The sequence below is a fragment of the Empidonax traillii genome, unplaced genomic scaffold, assembly GCF_003031625.1.
Source record: "Empidonax traillii isolate 1590-97213 ecotype Southwest subspecies unplaced genomic scaffold, ASM303162v1 scaffold919:size245653, whole genome shotgun sequence".
Lineage (NCBI taxonomy): Eukaryota > Metazoa > Chordata > Aves > Passeriformes > Tyrannidae > Empidonax > Empidonax traillii.
This window is the reverse complement of record NW_020956112.1, coordinates 93,108-114,164: the sequence shown is the minus strand read 5'-3', so window position 1 is coordinate 114,164 and position 21,057 is coordinate 93,108. Positions and strand designations below refer to the sequence as shown.

General features: G+C 38.7%; 1 protein-coding gene across 1 annotated transcript in view; it reads left to right on the top strand.

Annotated features, from left to right (window-relative positions):
* The first annotated feature begins 5,757 nt into the window (after window positions 1-5,757).
* The window catches only part of NOL10 (nucleolar protein 10), a 49,045-nt gene continuing 33,745 nt past the window's right edge, over window positions 5,758-21,057 (top strand). The window contains exons 1-12 of the mRNA XM_027902911.1: window positions 5,758-5,864; window positions 6,291-6,336; window positions 7,073-7,171; window positions 7,965-8,042; window positions 9,827-9,864; window positions 13,350-13,486; window positions 14,219-14,284; window positions 15,870-15,930; window positions 16,440-16,525; window positions 16,883-16,961; window positions 18,169-18,318; window positions 20,621-20,687. Of these exons, the coding sequence (XP_027758712.1) occupies window positions 5,799-5,864; window positions 6,291-6,336; window positions 7,073-7,171; window positions 7,965-8,042; window positions 9,827-9,864; window positions 13,350-13,486; window positions 14,219-14,284; window positions 15,870-15,930; window positions 16,440-16,525; window positions 16,883-16,961; window positions 18,169-18,318; window positions 20,621-20,687 (973 nt within the window). The 5' untranslated portion in view covers window positions 5,758-5,798. The remainder of the gene's footprint in view (window positions 5,865-6,290; window positions 6,337-7,072; window positions 7,172-7,964; window positions 8,043-9,826; window positions 9,865-13,349; window positions 13,487-14,218; window positions 14,285-15,869; window positions 15,931-16,439; window positions 16,526-16,882; window positions 16,962-18,168; window positions 18,319-20,620; window positions 20,688-21,057) is intronic.

Here is a 21,057-nt window from a genome sequence, read left to right as displayed (position 1 = left end):
CGAGAAGCGGGCACCGCAGCGCAACTCCCCGTCCCTCCTGAGGGTCCCCCCGGGGCACCCCCGACTCACGCCCAGCTCTCCGGTGCACGGGACGGGGCAGGTGTGGCACTGGCCCCTCGGCACCGAGCGCTGCCAGCGCAGACGTGGGGGATGTGGGGGATGCCGGGTCTCTTCCCCCCGCCTCACCTGCCCGCGCTGCTCCCTGTGCTCGCCGCTCCCGGCCCGGCGGCTACCGGCGGCTCCCGGCGGCTCCCGGCGGGGCGGGCGCGGACACGCTCGGAGGCGGCCGGGGCAGGGTCGGGGCGGAGCGGAGCGGCCGCCGGAGCCGCGGGTGAGTGCGGCGAGGTGAGGGCTCCCTCTCGGACCACGGTGGGCTGCTCTGCTTGGTGCGCCGTCACAGCTCTGACTCCGGCAATTTTGCATCTTTGCATCTTTTTGCTGTCTTTTAAAGTGGCACAAATAACGCAGAGGCCATTAGTTTTGTGTTGAACACTGACTGCCTCTAGCAAGCCTGAAGGTCTTGGAATAACTAAACAAACTTCTAAGAAACTCGTTTCTGGGACTTTCCTGGGCGCTTTATTTAATAAGTAAGTGGTGCAGGAGCCTGCAAGGTAGTGATGCTATCGCTCCTGGTGATGCTTCTTCCTTGGGATACAGCTGTGGCTGTTAGTCCTTACCAAGTCCTGAGCCTGTGTTATGCTGCCTTAAGCTTGGTTAAGACATTTGGGAGTGTTTCATAGGTTGTGTGAAGGAATGTTCCTGAGAGCCATCTAATACAGGCATGTTCTGAAGGAAACGAGTGCCTCTGAAGAGCATCTCTGCAAGTGAGAGTCTAAGCCCCTCACAGGCAGTTATCCAGTTCTCATCTTCCAATTGAGCGGTCTAATCCCTATGCAGTCGTATAGCACTTCTCTCCTATTACTGAGGGCTTATTTTCTTCAAAAGACAGTGCAAAAAGACATGTTTCTGTGTACCAAATGTAAATGAAGCCCCACAAAAAATTAAATGGAAAGACGCTCCTGGTTTCCCATGTGACCTGTTCTAAACAGAGAGGGTTTGAGATGCTGGGGACAGGCAGGTCTGGTCATGTACAGAAGAACTCTTGATACTTTCGAGAACTCAGATGAAGACATCTGATGATTTTAAGTATCTTCAGCACTCGGTAGAAGCATCTGATGCAAGGCATCATGTAAGTTATGCTTTAGGTAGCTAATATGCAGGTCAAGCTCTTAGGCTCTAAATTTATAGACTCTTCAGATTAGCCAGCAATTCATCTTCCTTTGCTTCTCTTTAACATTTTTAGTGATATATAAAAAAGCAATACATGTGTGGAGGAGAAGAGTCTCTACTCCAGAAAAAGACATTGAGATTTGTAACTGAAATAACCACTCTGTGTAGGCTTTTTTTGTTTATTCTTTTTCCTTTCTAGGTTAATTAAACATTCGCATAACTGCTATGATTCTAACTCTTTTCAATCATAGTCCCCTAGGGCACAACAAAGGGCTTTCCAGAAAGCCAAAAAGTTCTAAAAAATGAACATATGGATGTGTGAGATGGTACTCATAGAAATAGTGATTATTGTCTAATTTTCCTTTTTTGTTTTTTCTTTAAACTATACATTTTAATAATGAAAACAGAATTAACTGATGTTCAAGGATGTGCATCATATATATCTACCCACAGACTAGTAGTCTGAAATGTAGAGTAAACCTCATCACCTGGGTAAGGCAGTTCTTTCCCACCTCAAACCAGTTTTCACTGGATTCTTGCTGCAGTCTCAAGCTGTGGAAATGCTTCACGTGATTAATTTTAGAAATGTTACATTCTCATAAGCTTCTTTAAGTTAGAATTGTATAAGTTGACGCTAGTGTGAATAGAACAGAAATGTTTCTTGATGCAGTGGCACTAGATTTTGGGGATGCTTCTGTATGCATTGATGTTATGACAAAGTAAAATCCAAGCTCAAGGATTGTTGGATTTCTGGATTCTAAAATATATGCTATTTCCTTTCTAAATGTTTTTATAGCAGCAATGCAACTTTTCTTATTTTTCCATGTGGAAACATTTGCTTCATTACTATTATTAAAGTGAAAATATTATGCTACTTAATTTATTGTTTTCATAGTAAATGATCAATCAGGCACGATGTTAATGCCTAAACAGTGTCCTGCTGAATGTCTTCTATTATCATATTTTCTGGTTTTATTGCAACTTTTTATTTTTTATCCCATTACATATTTTTCAGGCTGGATGAAACAGCAGTGGAGGTGGAAGGGGAGAAGCAGGCAGCACCACATGCTGTGGGACAAGGAGAGTGTGCTGCAGTCTGGTGGTAACACAGCTCTGACAGCTCATGTCTCCTCAGCCATTTCCCTGGCTGGCCCTGCATATGGTGCCATGTGATCTCAGAGCTGTCTAATTCCCTCATGATCATCACGTGGCTTTCTGTTCCCTTTGATCCATCAAGGCAATTAACTTTTCTGTGACTCTGCCTCTCTCTGTATTTATGAGTACTTTTTCAGATTTCACACTAAGGAGCAAAATTCTCCCTCAAAACAGTCATTAGCATTACTGAAATATCTTATCTGAAGTATCTCCCAAACAACCTTCTCAAACAGATAACCAAAATTAATTACCTAGACAATTATGACACTGATATTAGCGGGAAAGCTTGTTTTAGTCTTGCAAAACAGCAGCCATAGACCTGTAGTTCTGTATAAAACAAATTATACAGCTATTATGAGCATTACCTATTTAGTCTTCTAACAATGTGTGGGGTGTTTTTCCCTCTGCTTAAAATCAATCTTTTTAATCCTACTTCCCAACCCCCTTTTACTATTATTGCAGCAATATATTTAAAATTATAGTCTAAAATATTTCAATGAAGGGCCTCCTAAATAATTTGATAATGGATAACAAAGTATTATTTAAATGAAAATTTTTTTCTGTGTACTTTTAAGATTAGTGCATGAACTACTTATCATAATTTTTTAGCTATGTATCTATTTCTCAGTTATGTTAAACAATATTTGAATATTGATTATTCACTCTCCATGTTTTTATGTGAAGTGCAGCAGAATCTTCTTGATGAACTTTTTTTTTAATATACTGAACATGAAAAGAGAATGTACGTGACAGCCTGTCCTTAAGATAATCATATGTATGTGCCTACTGCAGGGGCACTGTCTAGTTGTCATTAAAACCAGGAAAGGTAACACTCAGTTTGCTTATCACCACTGTTCAGAACACTGCACCACCATGGCCAACACCAGTACTGCACACAGCAAATTCTGACACTAGAAAAAGAAAGAAAAAGCAAGTAACATGATTTGCTCTTTGCTGAAAGCATTCTGTATCTCACCTATTTGCAGTCAGTTCTTCTACCTGCTCATCTATATTCGTTTGAATGGAAAATGTAGAAGTATATCATTACTACGTGCAACAAAAATTAATGATAAACTTTTCAAACTCTGTAGTCAGTGTAACAGGCAGATTTGGCTGCTCTTAAGTTATCTGGATTGAAATTTGAATAGCTCACATTCTAGTTGATCTTTTCCCCTTCAATTTTCTAAGAAGTCTTAAATGAATGACTGGCCAGGCTTGAATTTATCAACTTTTCATGAAAACTAAACTTGACTGAAAAGAATAAAAAAATAATTTTAAGGCAGTTGAAATAAAACACTGTTCCCTGCTGTGCAGTCAGAACCTCTAGGTTCTAACTTTCTTTGTTTGCACTACAGTCAGCTAAATGCATCCAGGGAATGGATGAGAGGGTCAGGAATCCTCGGGCAGTCTAAGCTAAAGAAAGTCACATAATTCTCCTGGCTGTGAAAATCTCCACTGTTTTAAAACTCTAGGAATTCTTTGTAGGTTCAGACCTCCTGACTCTGTGGAATGCCTTTTGAGATGCCCTGGAGCATCCTGTTGAGCCTTCAGCTGCTGTTCCAGGGTAACATTGGCCTTCTGTCACACCAACCAACCCTGTGTGAATGCCTGGGATTCCTTAGGACATTCTGAATAGTTGTCAAGTGAATTCAGCTTTAAATGTCTATTAACATCTCATGATGCTCTAATTAGGTGGTGGAATCTAAACATGATGGAGCTCACTCCACAGAAGACACCCAGTGGATGCTTCACCACGCTCCTCATGCTTCATTAACTGCATTTACCAGGGATGAGATTCAGCTGCCCTAGCTTCTAGTGCCACCAGAGATGTCCCTGTATATCCTCCCTGGCCTCCAGATGATGCTGCGGAAGGGCATGGTTTTTCCCTAGGTCTTGTGCCAGCCCCATCTAGGTGCCCTGGACTCTATACAGCATCTCAAATGCCTCTGGAGAACTTACATTTAAGCAACTGAACCCTCTGAAACCGGAGCTTAAACACCCAGCACCCACATAGGCATCTATGTTTAGGTGTGCTCATTTCCCAGGAATCTCAGCTATAACAGCCTCTAATACAAACCAGAATAGAGGCCGTTCTGGTCATGATCATTGGTATCATCATTGTTACAATACATCATCCAGGAGTCCATGCATAAGACCTAATTGAAACAGCTGTTGTTTGCATCTTATACCAGAATTATGTATTGTTAAGAATTTAGTTGCGATTTTGTTTCTTTAAGATGTGTATAGATGGGATATAGATTATTTCAGTCTCTTGTAAATTGGAACAGGAAACGTTGGAATCATTTGCATGTCTCTTTTTTTTTAATGGTTGCTGGCAAGGTTCTGATGAGCCAAATCCTGGATTCACTGTTTTATACGGATAATGGAAACACTTCACTACCAAGGCTGCCGAACAATTCCAGCCTTCCTGATTTCACATGGAGATCATCCAGAATGGGACCACAGCTGGCCTGATAGACACCTCAGTGGCACTGATATCTGAGTTTTGAGATGAAACAAGAATAGTTTTTGCAGTGGAATGTATCACAGAAACTACAGATAGCTGAGCCAAGTGATTTAAAGGCACTAACCGAGCAAAGTAAAGAAATAATGAAGAGGGAATTGAGGTAGCCAGCTAAGCAACACCAAGTTAATCTATAATCAGGTGTATTGTCTTAAAGAAGTGCATAAGGCAGTCACTTAGGACTTTAGGGGCTCCACAGATGATCACCAGAGATTCCTGAAGAAGCCCCTCATAGGCCTTATAAGGATGTGTATATATGCCAATAAGTGTTGGGAAGTGTCATAAATACGTAACAAGAATGCACGGAATGAAAAATGAATAATCATATAATGCAGACATATAAGCTGTAGCGAAGATACCTCTGGGTGCACTTTGGCGAGCTGATTCCCAGGGCAGCTGGCCTGCTGTGATCATGCAGCGCATCATGATAAAGAATGCCTGCTGCCTAAAACTCACAAAATTGAGTCTCTGAGGTTTCTTTTAGGAGCCGATTTTAGGCAACACCACCATGACTCGCCTGATGGACACCTCACTGGCACCACAGCCTTTTGGAAGCACACCCTGATGGGACCACGACCTGCCTGGCGGACACCTCAGTGGCGCCATGACCCGCCTCAGGGACACGATGGCACCACAGCCTGCCTGACGGACAGTCCGGGCTCTTCCCGCGGGAAGCCGCAACAGCGGAGCTGTTTCGCTGAGAGCTGCGGCGCCGGCAGAGCTTGCCATGCCGCAGGTTTGCTGTGCTTCCCTCGCTGCTTCCCCGTGTGAGGGAGCGGTAGCGCCGCCGACCCCGGTCCGCCCGCCAGCGGAGGCAGGCAGAGCCGGCGGAAGCGATCCCGCCTTCCGCTTCCCCTGAGCCCGGGAAGAGGCGGGCACGGCCGCGGCCATGCAGGTCTCTAGCCTCAACGAGGTGAAGATCTACAGCCTGAGCGCCGGCAGGAGCCTCCCGGAGGTGAGGGCGGCGGGGAGGGACGTGCCCGGCCCGGCCCGGCCCGAGTCCCGCAGCGGGAGCTCGATCCGCGCGGTGCCGGCGCTGGGCTGAGCCCCGGCCCGGCCCGGCCCGGCCCATGTGCGCTCCTGCTGGGCGTCCTCACCGAAAAACGGCTATAAGCGTTCTCTAAACTAAAAATGCAGTTTGAGTGCCTTAATTCTCAGAATATAGGGCTGTTGTTCCAGAGACCCTTAAGCAGCACTACTTTGTAAGTTTATTTTGGTGTGCAATCGTTAAACTTCCAAGTGGAAATTTGTAAAATAATCAAGAGAAAAAGAATTAGCGGGCTAAATGTCTTATACTTCAAAGGCTTGGATAAACTTTAAATGATTCTCAGGTTCCTGTATGAATAATGAGCTTAAGACTGATGTATATATTTGTTTGCAGTGGCTTTCAGACAGGAAGAAAAGAGCTTTACAGAAGAAAGATGTGGGTGAGTTTTCCCCTCCCAGGGTCCTCAGCTTTACACATACACATTACAGAACAACATTCAGGTCCAGAGCAGATACTTCACTGATACAAGGAAGTTATTTCTAGCTCATATTCTAAAGACTAACAATTTAAAGCAACAGGTAGTTATTATGACTTTTTATATAGTTTCATGGGAACAGAAAACACCAGTGGTGTTTTAAATTTCAGACATTAAAATATTTGGCTTGTGGATTGTACAGAAACCTGATGGATGAATTCCATGTATGGCTTATGATAAAGTCAGACTGGAAACTCCTCTGTATTACTATGTTAATCTTAAAATGCAAATATAATCATCTTAGCCTAAACTTGTCATACAAAATAAAAATGACTATTTGGAAGTATAGGAAGTGTTGCATAAGAAAATTAAACAAGCGAAAAGTGCATAGTTAACAGGAGATGGAATGTATTATGCAGCATATTAACTGTGTAAAATGTGTGATGAATATCTGTTACTACATTATATAATAATTTGTTACAGTTACCTCAGAACAGTAATTTACTTGGCACAGAGCTAGCCTGCTTCTCGGTGTTAACAGATTGTTAATCTGCTTATAATGTGTTAGTTAAAATGTTTAAAAGATAAAATATCTTTAAAATGTATTCTTTATATTCACTTAGCTCAATATGTTTCCTTAAGAAACCGTTATAGCTTTTTGGTAGGATTGTGCTAACTTTGCAATTTTTTTTCCTTATAGATATCCGTAGAAGAATTGAACTTATTCAAGACTTTGAAATGCCCACAGTTAGCACAAAGATTAAGGTATCAAGAGATGGGCAGTATATTATGGCAGTTGGTGAGTTAACAAAGTGTCTCTCTGTAGCAGAGGCCAAAAGTCGTAGAAAATCTTGACTGCAGAATGATTTAGGGTTTCAGGTAGAATTGATAAGAGTTCATTTTTTAATGTTAACACTGAACATAGTGTTGGAAGTTTACTCTTAAGGTGTGATAGAATGGCTGTCTTGGTAGTGGTGCCAGGTCTGTTTAGAATACAGAATTCTTAGAAACATAGAATGGTTTGAGTTGGAAGGGACCTTGGATGATCCTCTAGGCCAACCTCCCTGCCACTGGGTTTTATAACACAAATAAAAAACAAATCTGTTTATAATACAGTTAAAAACTAAGTTCAGAATTATTTTTATTGTATGTATGTAAATTTGCTTTAAATAACTTCTGAATATCATTGTTTGAGTGTTGTTTTATAGGATGAAGGATAATGCTGCATTTTGTAACTGTCAAAGCAGGACCCAAACATGAGTACTTTAGTAGGCGTTAATACCACAGGGAGCCGTGGCCTTTCAGACTTACTGGAAGTTATTAACTCTGTTATGATATACCTGGTAATCAGAAGAACCTGCATACAAGTAGGGTGTCTGCAAGCACCAGAGACAAAGATCAAGCCATAAGCTCGTGTTCTTAAGAGGCATATTTTTCCAGTCACAGAGGCTTTGGGAAGATCAGAGTCATTACGGTAGAAATACAGTAAAGTCTGTATATGTGAGATACTATATGTTTTTTTTTAAAAATGGTTTAATATTACCTTTTTATTTAATTTTTTTTTTTAATTAAACATCAAATTTTTCTTTCAGGAACTTACAAGCCAAGAGTCCGCTGTTTCGATACCTATCAGTTATCCCAAAAATTTGAGAGATGCTTAGATTCTGAAGGTTAGTATGAACTATGGCTGTTACTGCAAGATGTCTTTCATACATAATTCAGTTCTCAGGTACAGATTTCTCTCCCTGTGCTGAGGGGACAGAATGTACTTTAGGGGAACACAAGAATCTGGATTGAAACATCCCCTAGTCTTTACCTCTCTGTTTTTCCTGTGTCATCCTACTTCAAAGTTCTTTCCCTCTTGGAGCAAGTGGTGTGAGGAATGTAAGATTTACCTTGAGGCAGTAACTGTGGGGCTCAGAGGGTGAATGTGGCTGAAGTCTGTGTTCTGTTTAGTGAATGTGACATGGGTACAGTGGCTGGGTGGTTGCCAGATCTCCCTTCTTTCCCCTTCTGTGAAGCAGTCGGGTAAGAGAATGCATTGTGGTTGCTCTTGTTTTCTCCCTGGAGCCCAAGTTCAGCAGCTGAGTTACAGGGTAAAGGGAATTCCCTGAGAGGGAATTTTGTTTGTCTGGTTTGGGTTTTTTGTTTGTTTTCTTGGAAACAAGGTACTTAGGAATAGATGGTAGCATGGTCAAGGCCCTCACGACACCTTGTTTGCTATTGATTTGGAGGGAGAACAACTGTGGTAAGGGAGGCAAGGAGCTATCTGCAGCAAGGAGCTACAGTGGGAAAGGGAGAATTTCAGGAGAGGTTTTTAGGGTGCCCGAGTTTGGGTTTGTTTGTTTGTTCTTTTTGTTTGTTTGGTTGGTTGGTTGTTTTTTTAAGATTACTGATGACTGAAAACTGTAGTAGAGGGATGACCAAAACAATGAGGGGATAAGCATATTCATTACAGAAGAACAGTCTAACTCTGATGTGTGCAAAAGTGCTGTGAAAAATAAAACCTGAGAACTGCTGAGTTAGCTCAGGAAAAGGGTAGTAGAGCGTGGGGGTGGGTTTTTGCCGTCTGCCTCAGGACTGCAAGGAGTCACTTAGGGTGAAGGAACAGTGCTACAATACAGTAACAGGGGAGGTGGTAGGGCAGGGTTTCAGAGAGACTGGGGAGAGGAGGTATGGCAAGAGTGAGACCCACTTTGAAAGATGGAGTCATTGTACTACTAAATGCTTGCTGGTAATTAGAGCTTAAAGTAAATTTTTTTGAACTGGCATCTTACTAGACTGCAGAAGTATGTTTAATTTGAAGTATAGTGTAGAGTCACTTCAGGTAACTTTAAATGAGTTATCTCATTTAAATGGAACCAATTTAGCTGAAGCAGCTGCTCCCTAATGTTCTCAACACAGCTCATTTAAAACTAGGCAAAGTTCAGTATGTTACAGTGTTGAGTATGAACAGTAACTTTCACATTTGTGATTTTTTTTTTGAGCCTTATAACTTTTTTTGTGGAAGAGCTGACCCCTTAGAAGGACTGCATGTGCCAGTTTATGTATGTGTGTCCAGATTCATGTCATATTTTATCACCTTTGATGGAGCACCACAGCTTCATGGACCACACACTCATCAAAAACCATTTGATTAGACCTTCCCTGCACCAATAAAAAAATACATGACTGAGCATTGTGTTGAGGAACATGTCAAGTATACAAGAACGATAAAAAGATTATAACGTGCTTCATATGTTTCTAAAGTTTTAGAAACTACTTACTGTTTTGCAAATGAAGTTGTATAATTAAAGATCTTATCACAGTGCCTGCTTTATGCATTGACACCTGTGGGGAATACTTACATGACTAAAGATTAGCATGAGTGTAAATGTTTTCAGGATTTATGCCAATGTTTGCAAATAAGTTTGCTTACTTAGTTGACTTAAAATTCTCTTGCTCTCTCCTCTAGTGGTTACATTTGAGATTTTATCAGATGATTACTCAAAGGTATGTCTAATGTTTTCAATGTATAAATGAAAAAATTGTTTAGTATGTATATTAAAATGCATTTTCATATATAGTAAAGGCAGTCAGTCAACAGAACTTTTGGAACAGAAAAGTTTTTTTAAAAAAGCAAACAGGATAAACATTTTTTGTACCTTTAAAATGTTTGTTTTCTTTTTCTCTTTGTATTATAATTTGCTTTACCACTTTTAAAGTCTTTTGTGTAGTATAGAAAAACTTCTAATAATGATCTACCCTACAAACAAAATAAGGTGAAAAATGGAATTAGCTCTTCTTTGTTGGATAACGTTTAGTTACAATCCCATGTGATAAGTAGATGCACCATTTTTGAGGTGTGGGATAGCTATAGGTAAGTTAATAACCTGATTTGTCGGTGTTGTAGACATATGAATGAGGCAAAAATTGTGAAGAGAAGTAATGTCCTTTTTATTTTTATTTTTTTTTTAAATTTCAATTATTTCTTAAATGAAGTGCTGTACCTCAAGGAATCACCTGAGTTCTTAGGACCATGAGCCATTTTTCAGGCCCAGTACAGTTAAATATGAAATTTTAGCTTATGTAATTTCATTAGGACAAGCCTTTTTGTTTTGTTAAGTGTTTATTTTACTACTTTTTTTCTGTGAAGAGACCTTACCATTTCAGGTACAGGTTTGTTTTATTAAATACTCTATTTAGAGACAAGAACATCTACCCTTCTAGCTTTTCAAAATGTTTCCTTGTGAGATTTCCAAGGAAGTGCATGAATTTAAGTAACAGAAGGTCAGAGCTGGTACTGTACTGTACTTGTTTGTGGGAAAGTGTTTCTGGTTGTACAGACCAAACAGTTGTTTGTGAGACTGAGCAATATGCTGTGTTCTCAAATATGTTTCTGATTGGTTCTGAGCAGAACAGCTCTTGTATGTTTTTAACTATTTCTGGTACTGTATTTTGGACTGAAGCCCTGCTTTCTCAACTTAATAAACCTTGTTTTCAATTTTATTTTCCTAAAACTTAACAAATCCTCAGAAAGAAAACTAATTTCAAGTAGCTGTCATGATGTTGTGGACATGTTAGAAAGAAGGAATAATATTTGAGAAATTACACCTGAAATTCTTAGAATTATGAAAGTATTGATTCGAATTGGACCTTCAGATATCACTTACTGCTTGAACAGTTCTGTCAAAATCTGCAAGCATGGTGGTGGTTCCACAAATTTACTGAATAAATTGTTGCAATGCTGCACTGCCTTGTCATAAAGAATTTTTAGTTCCTGTCCAACCTGCTCAGGAAAATCTTAAATTTTTACTGTTGCTACTGTTAAGAGGGGGGTTTCTGTACGCTTTGTGTTCTGTCTCTCTTCTGTCTTGGTAGTCCTCCTGATGCTCTCAGCATCCCCCTTGAATTGGAGGGCTCAACACTGGACATGCTGCCTCATGCTCTTGTAGCCAAGGAAAGCATCGTCTCTCCATTTCTGTTCCTGCTATCCCTGTAAGATCGCTGTGAGGCTCATTTGCATTTTCATGGAGAGAGCACCACTTGTCTTTCATTCATATTGATACCATAAGACCTGTTACCCTTCTGTGCTCTCCTAAGTTTTAGACTTGAAAGTTTTATACTTGGAATAGGTTTTAGATTTGAGAGAGAGTGATATCTTCTTTTTCCACGGCCTTTTGTGAGAAGGCACTTACTTTCACTAAGTATTTTTGCTACACACCAGCGGTCCTTTTGCTAACCTTAGTTTATAGTTTTCTCTGACTAAAACTAATTAAAGAAGAAGGAAAGACAAACACCATTTATGGTGAGTTGTATCCACTGCTAATGGAAGAGGACACAGACATATTCAAGTCCAATATTGTGGAAATTTATCTTAATATAGAAAATTATTAGAGACTATTAGACACTTATTAGCAGAATATTTGTATGTTTTTGGTAGCTGTCAAAAACTTCCTGAAATCTTGTTGGAGGTAGAGTGGATAAAAAGAAAATTCACTTTTCTCATTGAAAACAAACTGCATCTTCTCTCTACCTTGTAACAGGTGATGTCTTACTGGTAGTAAACTAAGAGCCTGTAATACTGACATTTTTAAATTAAACAGGGTTTAGTTTTGTGTTCTTATAGTTTATGTAGCTTTGTACTGCATGGAAGTGCAGATATTTCTTCTCCTGCAATGACAATAGAGAAAAGATTTGATCTGGGCATTGTTTCAAACAGATAAGTAAAGAAGTTTGTTTGCTTTAAGCCTCCAGTTAAAAGCAGAAAGGCATGAGGCACACAAAGGAATGACTGGGATGTATATGAACAACATCATTGTTTAAGTCATAGTTATGCTTCTGAAAGATGATACTCTGCTTAGTCTTGGACCAAGATAAGCATGAATGAAAGTTGAAGCACTAGGCTTTCTGATATCAGAAAAAGCCCACAATAAGGAGGTACTTAAATAGGCATGGAATGCTAGCCCAGGTCAGTATTTTCCCATGTCTTTTAAGGGAGGAATATACAGATATGTAAATAAAGGTGACAGATTTAAAGTAACTTTTGTATGTCACCCTTCCTGAGATTCTTATCCTTATTTGTGTTGCTAACAGTGTGGTTTGGCAGTAGAAATTTTTAAATTTTCATTATTCACTGTTTATAGAAATGCATGTACTACACATGCTAAACTGAACCAGCATATTTCTAATCTAAGCTAAATAGGGATGAGGCTCAGAGTCAAAAGTTAGCCTGTGATTATCTGTATCATTCGTGGCATGAGTTTCAACCAGATCAGCTCTGCCTCCATTGCACAATGCCTGGGCATGGTTTGAGGTACAGTATGAGTGTAACAGGTGGGTGGGTAATACTGTCTCTGGAGGGGGAAGGATTCCTTCATGTGGATATGTTAATTTGCCATCAGGACTATAACAGCAGGTTCTGGCCTACTTTATTTACTGGTACAGATCAAGCCCTCTGGTGATGCCTCCCTGTGGGGTTTTTGCAGGACTGGGATGTTTTGTCTAAGTTTCAGAAAGAAACAATGTTCTTCCTCAGTTAGCAAACAACAAAAATGCAGAAAGACCCTTGGTGTCATTTATTGGAACACTGTATCAGGTTGTGTAGTTTGTGTGCTGAGTACCTGTGAACATGCCGATGTCTGTGCAGCGTCCTAACTGGAAGGAATTACTAATTAGTAATCCTATCTTGAAAGAAATGCAGATGTTAATTTTGGTGCAGCAGAATACTGAGGTGACTGGACTGCTTGTGATTGCAGAGTCACTTTCAGGGTGTCACATGCACTCTTGTGAATATTCATATAATGTACGTTAACAAAACTCTGCCATGGCTAGTGAAAATGGTGAAGCACTAGTTGATTCTATCACTTTAAAAGAACTTGTTTAAGTTGTGACGAGCCCGTGTGAGCTTGAAAAAAATCACTGAAGTTTGTGCTGTAAGGCAAGTTGGGGAGATTGTTGTCGTTTCTCTGTTTCAGTGATTTCTATTTTATTTTCAGATTGTCTTCTTGGAGTGTGGCAGGTTTGTGGAGTTTCATTCACAACATGGCCATTACTACAAGACAAGAATACCAAAATTTGGTAGAGATTTCTCTTATCACTATCCATCCTGTGACCTGTATTTTGTAGGAGCAAGGTAATAAGTGGATTATTTTGTTTCACTTTTGTTAGCAATGTTTTCCAAGAATGAAATGAACATTAAAATACTAGAAAAGTTAAAAAATTGAAGAAGTGGCAATTCCATCCAGATTAATAATGGACAATTTGAAAAATGGAAAATGTGGGAAAAAATTCAGTTTATTGTGCTGTTCTAAGGCTTCTTTTCTTTGATTCTTAAACCAGGTACATCATGTATTTGCAAATTTGTATTAAAAATTGCAAGTCAGTGTACTATGCTAAAAAGTGTTTAGCATCTATGTAAGGAAAATTAAATAATTTTTTCTATCCTGGTTGGTATTTTATTGCTGTAAGGTGTGAGTTAAATCATATAATTGAGTTTGTGAAAAGACATAGTAAAAATAAAATCAGGTCTTTGGGGTTTCAAACAAAATAAGTAGAAATTCAAGATATTGCTTAAATCATAGGAAGTTAAAAAATCTTAAGAAATGAGCTAATGTATCCTTTCCCTGGAAAAATAGTAATTGGTAGGATATTGAAGTGTAATAAATATGCTTGGTGAACATGCACATTTTTTTCTATTTTTAACACTGAGTTATAGATTTATCTTGTTGTAGATTGTGAATTTTGAAAATTGTGTATTTGGCAAAATTAGGCTGTGAACAAGAATCTTTACAATGCCTTGGAAGTTAGAGCAGTGCTTTTCAGTATTTGTAAGAAGGAGGAGTAATTCTGGATTTTTATTTTGTAGTTCTGAAGTATACAGGCTAAATCTGGAACAAGGAAGATTTCTGAACTCCCTGCAAACTGAAGCTTCGTAAGTTATCTGTAATGCATGACATGTATCTGTCTTCCTTCCACCAGGTGGAAGCAGACTACTAGCATGCTCCCCATCAGTTCTATCTCTGAACACTGCCCAAATGCAGTTGAAAGGGAACTTATGCTGAATTTGAGTCTCATTTCATTTTATGTTCTGTAATTTTTTTGTTCCGGTTTTCATGTTTAATTGAATTTTCTTTTGTGGATATTTTAAAATTGCTTAATATGGACTTATAATAGGCATTATATAACTTGATCTTAAGAGCATTTCATTAAAACTTTGCCATTACTGCTCAATTTAGCCATCATATAGAGATCTACCCACAGGGCATGTACTTTCCCAGACATGTCTTTGTCCTTCTGCTCTTGGAGTAGCCCAAAGAGAATTTTTACATCTCTAGCATGTGTCTGATTCTTTTGAAAACTGTACTAGAACAGGAACTGAACTTCTTTCATGTGGAGAGAGGTAGATGAGAAAACCAGACTTGACTAGATAAAGTTGCCAGTTGGTGGGCAACAGCTGGTGTTCAGTGGGTAGGACAGTTTAATGGACAAGCATTTGGGAAGGCACAATAAGGAACTGAGCAACAGGAAAAAAAAGGGGGGAATTCTGGAGTGGGAGGGATAAGGGTGTAGTGTAAAATTTGGATTACAGAGATGAGGCTTTAAGTTGTGAGAAGTTTTTGAGGTGGGGGAGTTGCATGACTTATAGAATTAAAGGTGGATGGAAGAATTTGAAAAGCATTGGGAGAAGTAGTGTGGAGAGAAATATTTGTACTTTAGAAGAATTGTTGAAACACAGGGCTCTGGGGTGCCCTGTTGAGAAACAAGATACTTAGGTGAGAGAAAGGAAAAAGACCATTCATTGGACATAATGTGCTGGAGATGTGAGCTTCAGAACATAAGTAATCAGAAAGATCTTTTGACATAATTAAAACAAGAATCATTTAGGTTGGAAAAGACCTCTAAGATCATCAAATCCAACTGTTAACCCAGCACTGCCAAGTGCACCACTATACCATGTTGCCAGATATACCTCCAGGGATGCCCCTTCCCAGGGCAGCCTGTCCCAATGCTTGGCAACCCTTTCAGTGAAGAAATTTTTCCTAATATCTGATCTAAACCACCCTTGGCACAACTTGAGGCCATTTCCTCTTGACTGTTGTGTTGATAGTGGAGCAGGGCAATATGGCAAGGCTTGGTGGTATGTGGTGGATATGGGCAGAGAAATGTAGAACCATTCAGGCTGGAGAGAACCTCAGAGGCCAGGCTCCTGCTTAGGACATGGTCACACAGAATTCAGATGAATTTTCCCCAGGGGTGTCTTGAAAACTTCGAAGATGGAAATTTTCCAGCCTCTACAGTCAACCCATTCCAGTGCTTAAGTTATTCTTACAACTTAAAAATATTATCCCTGCATCCCTTAAAGTATGGGAAGCTGCTATTATGTGGCTGTCTGTCCCTCCCTCCAACTTTTGCTTTTCCAGGCTGAGCAATACTGTACATGATTATAGAAATCTTTTTAGCTGTTCATGTATTAAATTATTCTGAGGTCATTAAACTTGCTCTTTTTTCTGTTTTAGAGAGAGTAATGTCTGTGACATAAATCCTGTACACTTCTTGTTTGCTATGGGGACGGCTGAGGTAAATGTTTGCATTTCTTCTATGAAAAGGGCAGTAGTGTTTGTTTCATTTTTATATTAGTTTGCATGAGGATAAGAAGAAATCATAAACCTAATTTGTTAATTTGATCTCATTTACTATGTTAGATATAGATATGTAAAGATGACTTTTTAGAGTGTAGTGCAGATAAAATATCTGAATTACTTGGTTGCTTAGATGCATGAGATTTTGCAGATGGGAGAGAAAATAATGTTATCTTGTTTTGCAGTGTAGCCATCTGTAGAAATTAGCTAGCATTTGTACCCTATTAATCTTAGGAATATTAGAATTAATTGTTTTGATTCAGATCACATTTTAAAAAATAGAAATGAAACGTTTGCAGCGTGTATGTCATTATTAGAACAACTCGTGTCAACTTAGGAAATTTTGTTAATTATTCATATATTAAATAATTTATAATTTTATTTAAACGTTTTTAGAATACCAGGCATCTGTTGCGTATGTTTGAACCATATTTTTAAACTGTTCAGGGTAAAGTGGAATGCTGGGATCCAAGAACTAGAAATCGAGTTGGGCTGTTGGACTGTGCTTTAAGCAGCGTGACAGCAGACACAGAGTGAGTAAAGGCTACCTTTTCAAAGTGTGTTTTTTGGTTTTCTTTCAGAGGTTTTGCTTTTAGAAATCAATCCCGCTTTGCATTGAAATGACCTGCCCGTGGTCTTCTCATTCCTCATGTGAATAAAAAGTTTTCTTAGTTATAAAGCAGTTCTCTTAGTCATTGATCTGAGTAGAAGTGGCTTTTTTCAATACAAACCCAAATTGTGAATGTGAACAGTGCCACTTTATGAAGTAGTATTTCTGAGTGATACCTGTAAGTTATTTTACAATAATTATCTTAGCTATTTTTAACATTAAAAAAATTATTTCCAGCCTTTATTGAAGAATGCCTAATTATATGCATTGTGCTTTGCAGGATAGAGGGTTTGCCATCCATTTCAGCACTGACATTTGATGGAGCTTTGAATATGGCTGTTGGAACATCTACTGGACAGGTAGATTTAACTTCTTCTACCATGGTTCTTAGAAGATCCTTTCCTTGCATTTCCCAATCCAAGTCTTTCATACATTGAGTGCACTTATTGTAATGTATCTATTACTGCAAGTATTTATAAGACTATAGATTATGTGCATAGAGTAGCAATAGTCATACTTCAACTGCATTTTAATTTTGTCAAATGGTCTTTCTCTTCAGAATACTCTAGGGACCACTTAAAATCATCGTAACCTACAGACTATATAACTTCAAATTTGCAGTTTTCTTATGACTTGAGTCAAGTATGTGGGGAAGTTGCTGCTTTTTGAGACTATCTGTACTATCTCAATGTGTGGTCTCCCTTATCTTGATGGTGGCTAAAGAAGCAGAAGTGATTGTCTTTCAACTGTTGCTTTTATTGTCTTACCTTAATATGAAGAATTATTTCAATTTATTTATTCATTGTTGCCATCATATTTGTAAAGTGAGGTGTGGGGATTATGTCCTGCCTTCATTAGTGTTTTCATGGGTTTAGTCAACTAGCTTGTTCAAGAGCAGATACGTGTGTAAGAATTGTGTTTGCAATGTTACTATACATGTCAGACAAGGTTTATTGGAGGTTGTGTTTTTGATTAAAGAGACTGCTAATGTTATTTGTCCCAAAAATTATTGGTATTCACACTTTACATCTGAGCAGTTTAGGGTCTTTCTCAAGTCCCACAGGAAATTTTTGAGATAAAAGTACAGGTTTCTCGAATATGGGGCCTGTACTCTCTACTTTCCTTAACATAAAGTTAAGGAAAACTTAACATAAGTTTCACAGAGAGAAAGTGATACTAAATCTGGAAGAGAGTCTGAAATTTTATATCGTGTAAGAACAGCACAAGAATCTGAAAGTGAAATATTAGTAATTACGAAATACTAAGAGTCTTGAAAATGGCTTATTTTATTCAATAGAAATGAAAAAGTCTTTAGAAAGATGTTGAGGTCCTAAATTTGTTAATTTTTCTAGATTGAAGCATGCTGGGGTTAAAATACATCACCAGAATAAACTGAGCTCACTTAAGAAGTTGTTTCCAGAATTTAAAATTATTTATGTAAATTCTCTCCATATATTTAAATATCAAAATCTCAAGTTTAGTTAAATATTTAGTGAAGATCTGGTGAGTGTGACTTCTTCATGATCTTACAATATTATAAATTTAATCTGTCTCTTATTTTTCAAGGTTTTATTATATGATCTCCGGTCTCATAATCCATTAATAGTCAAAGATCACCACTACGGCCTCCCTATTAAATCAATTCAGTTTCAGCGTCAATTGGATTTAATTATCTCTGCGGATTCTCGAATCATAAAAATGTGGAACAAAGATACGGTAAGTGGTTTCAGGTTGTTGCATTCAGATTTTTTTAATTTTATTTTATTTGGATTTTTTGTTTGTTTGTTGTTTGGGATTTTCTTGTACAGCTTGAATAAGAAAGCTAAAGTTCAGTGTAGGAAGTTGAGTTTTTAATGTGTCATAATTTACATAGCATTTTGTCCTGCCTGACTGCATCAACATCTGGAAAGTTATTCAACAGTTTGTCAGGTATAAAGATGTAGTCTTAGGGCATTTTTAGCTGTTTGTACATGTCTGGCCAAGCGGCTTTCAGTAGAAGGATTTAAACATAAAAAGTATCTTAGCCATTGCCCTGGTTTGTATTATTTCTCGCAGTGTGATTGAATAGATCCAGTTACTGTTTTCATTACCAAAAACGTGCATTTCAATTCCCTGCTCGAAGAGGGTTAATTTCAAAGGTAGATCAGTTAGTTAATGGCCTATTAAAATGAGGTGCTGCTTATTTTCACAGAAACTTGTTTGGATACTGAAGAGATACTATACCTAGATCCAAATAACTATGCCATATTAATGGAATATGTTGCAGTAGGCAACGTCTTTATTTCTGCCTTTTGCACCTTTTAAGTGAAATTGAAATCTCTAATTTTCATATCACTTTCTTTCAGTTTATTATGCTGTTGTTTTTCTTATCTTTCGGTCAGTGGAGCTTGCACAAAATACGTTACCAAGAGATTCGCAGTAATACTATTGTAACTTGGTTTGGTTTGAGGGGCTATGTGTAGTCATTGTATTCCTTCTAAAAAACATGCTCCATCTATGTTTTTCTAACTTTATAGTGAAGCATACCAAGAGCAGTTGTAGTAGAGGCTTTTTTTCTGGTTCTTTTAGGCAGTCATTTCAGTATTGTGTTGCTTCATGAACTTTCAACAGCCTCTTATTTTTTCTGTGATCGCAAGCAGTATTTTGTAAGCTCCTCTGCAGTTAATTTTTATTGTTTGAAAGAGCAAATAAATTATTGGTTATTATATAAAACATCTGTAGTGGCCTCTCTCCATTTTTCCTAGGTATGTATATTTCCCTTGTTAAGAATGAAACACTGTCAGGTGGCCTCTGGTGGGAAAAGGGAGGGTTTCTTACTGCTGGAAGGCAAAGATAGCTTTGGACTCTTTCCTAGAGTATGTTCCAACTGGCTCCACCTCTCCTAGATGCTGGTTCCTGACTATCTCTGGCTGGGAACCAACTGCAGAGGCAGACTTTGGGGTGGAGAGCATATGGCTTTGATACCAGAATAGCCCCATGCTGAGACGTGCCTTGGGGTGGGGAGCACGAGGCTTTTGTCTGCTGAGTCTGGGGTGGAGGAGGACTCTTCTTAATCATCAGGGAGAGACCAGAGGTGGGTGGGGTAACAGCATGTAACAGGGAGGGAAAGGAAGGGCCCAGAAAGGTAGGTGGGATTGCTGCAGGGAAAGAAAAAAGAGGAACAGGATCAAAATTTGCTCTGTTCCTGTCCTTCATTTAGAACTGTGTAGGCATGTACTCTCATGCTTTAGATTATGTGGCCCAGTTCTTAGAGACTCTTCCTTTGCTGGCTGTCTTGTGTGTTGGCTTATAAGAGCACCTGTATTTTGTCTGGGTTTTTCAGACTCTGTTCCAATTTTTATTATTTTGAGAATGTTGTTTCCTGCTTTTACCTCTTTCTTAAAAAGCCTTTATAGCTTCAATTTTGATCTAAGCTAGATATCACTGGATGCTGTACTACTTTTATATTAAGACCTATTTCATACTGAGTTTATAAATTATAAGTAAAGTGCTGAGCTATATCTCCTTTCATGTAGACATTAACAGGGTGCAAAAACCAAGCTCCAAATTCAGATTCCACTCCTTATCTGTTGTTACAGCCAGTCATACTTATCAAAGTAAAATAGTTTAAACTACCACATTCAGAGCTGAATAAAGTGAGGGTTACACTGACAGTGTGCCAGGAACTTACAGACCTCAGCCCCCCTTTTGCATAAAATAAAGTAAATCTGACAAGTATGTTTTCAGCACACAAGGGTGAGCTGAAAAATTAGAGGTGTCACTGTACATTGCTGTATCTTCGATTACCAGTAGCCTGTGCTTCCTTGTAAGAGATTGGATCAGAGATAAAATACAATACTGAGTTCCTTGTGTGTTGTTCAGATATTTAATAACATTTTATTGTTCTGCAAAATCTGTTCCATCTTTATTTTGTCATGTTTCTTAGCTTCTATAATGGCTATTCCTAATGTTTAGATTTACTGAATTCAATTATACTGTTTGGAATTCTTTGTAATTTATTTTCTTCCTATGATTTCAGGGGAAAATATTTACTTCAATGGAGCCAGAACATGGTATCAATGATGTCTGCCTGTATCCAAATTCAGGTATGTTAAGTATATTAATGTCTTGTTAAGTTCAAAAGCAAAAATGTGTGTAAAGCCAAGCTGTGATCTTTTTTTTCTGTTTAGGTGATATGCCTTAGGTCTACTTTCCTCCTTCTGACATAGCTAGGAATAAAGGGTTACTTGCCAGTTAGTGTCCTTGTTTCCTCTGCATCTGTATTATATGGGAGCCTCTTTGCAGTTAGAAGCTGCTGTGCTGTTAATTGAGTGATTGACCTCTTTTACTCTTTCAAATACCTCAAGTGATTCATTTCATAAGAATAGGAATTTTGACCTATTGTCTAGGCCAAGTCCCACATGAGTTAGAGCTTGCTTTCTAGAGATAGGAAAAATCTCTTTACAGCAAGTTTAG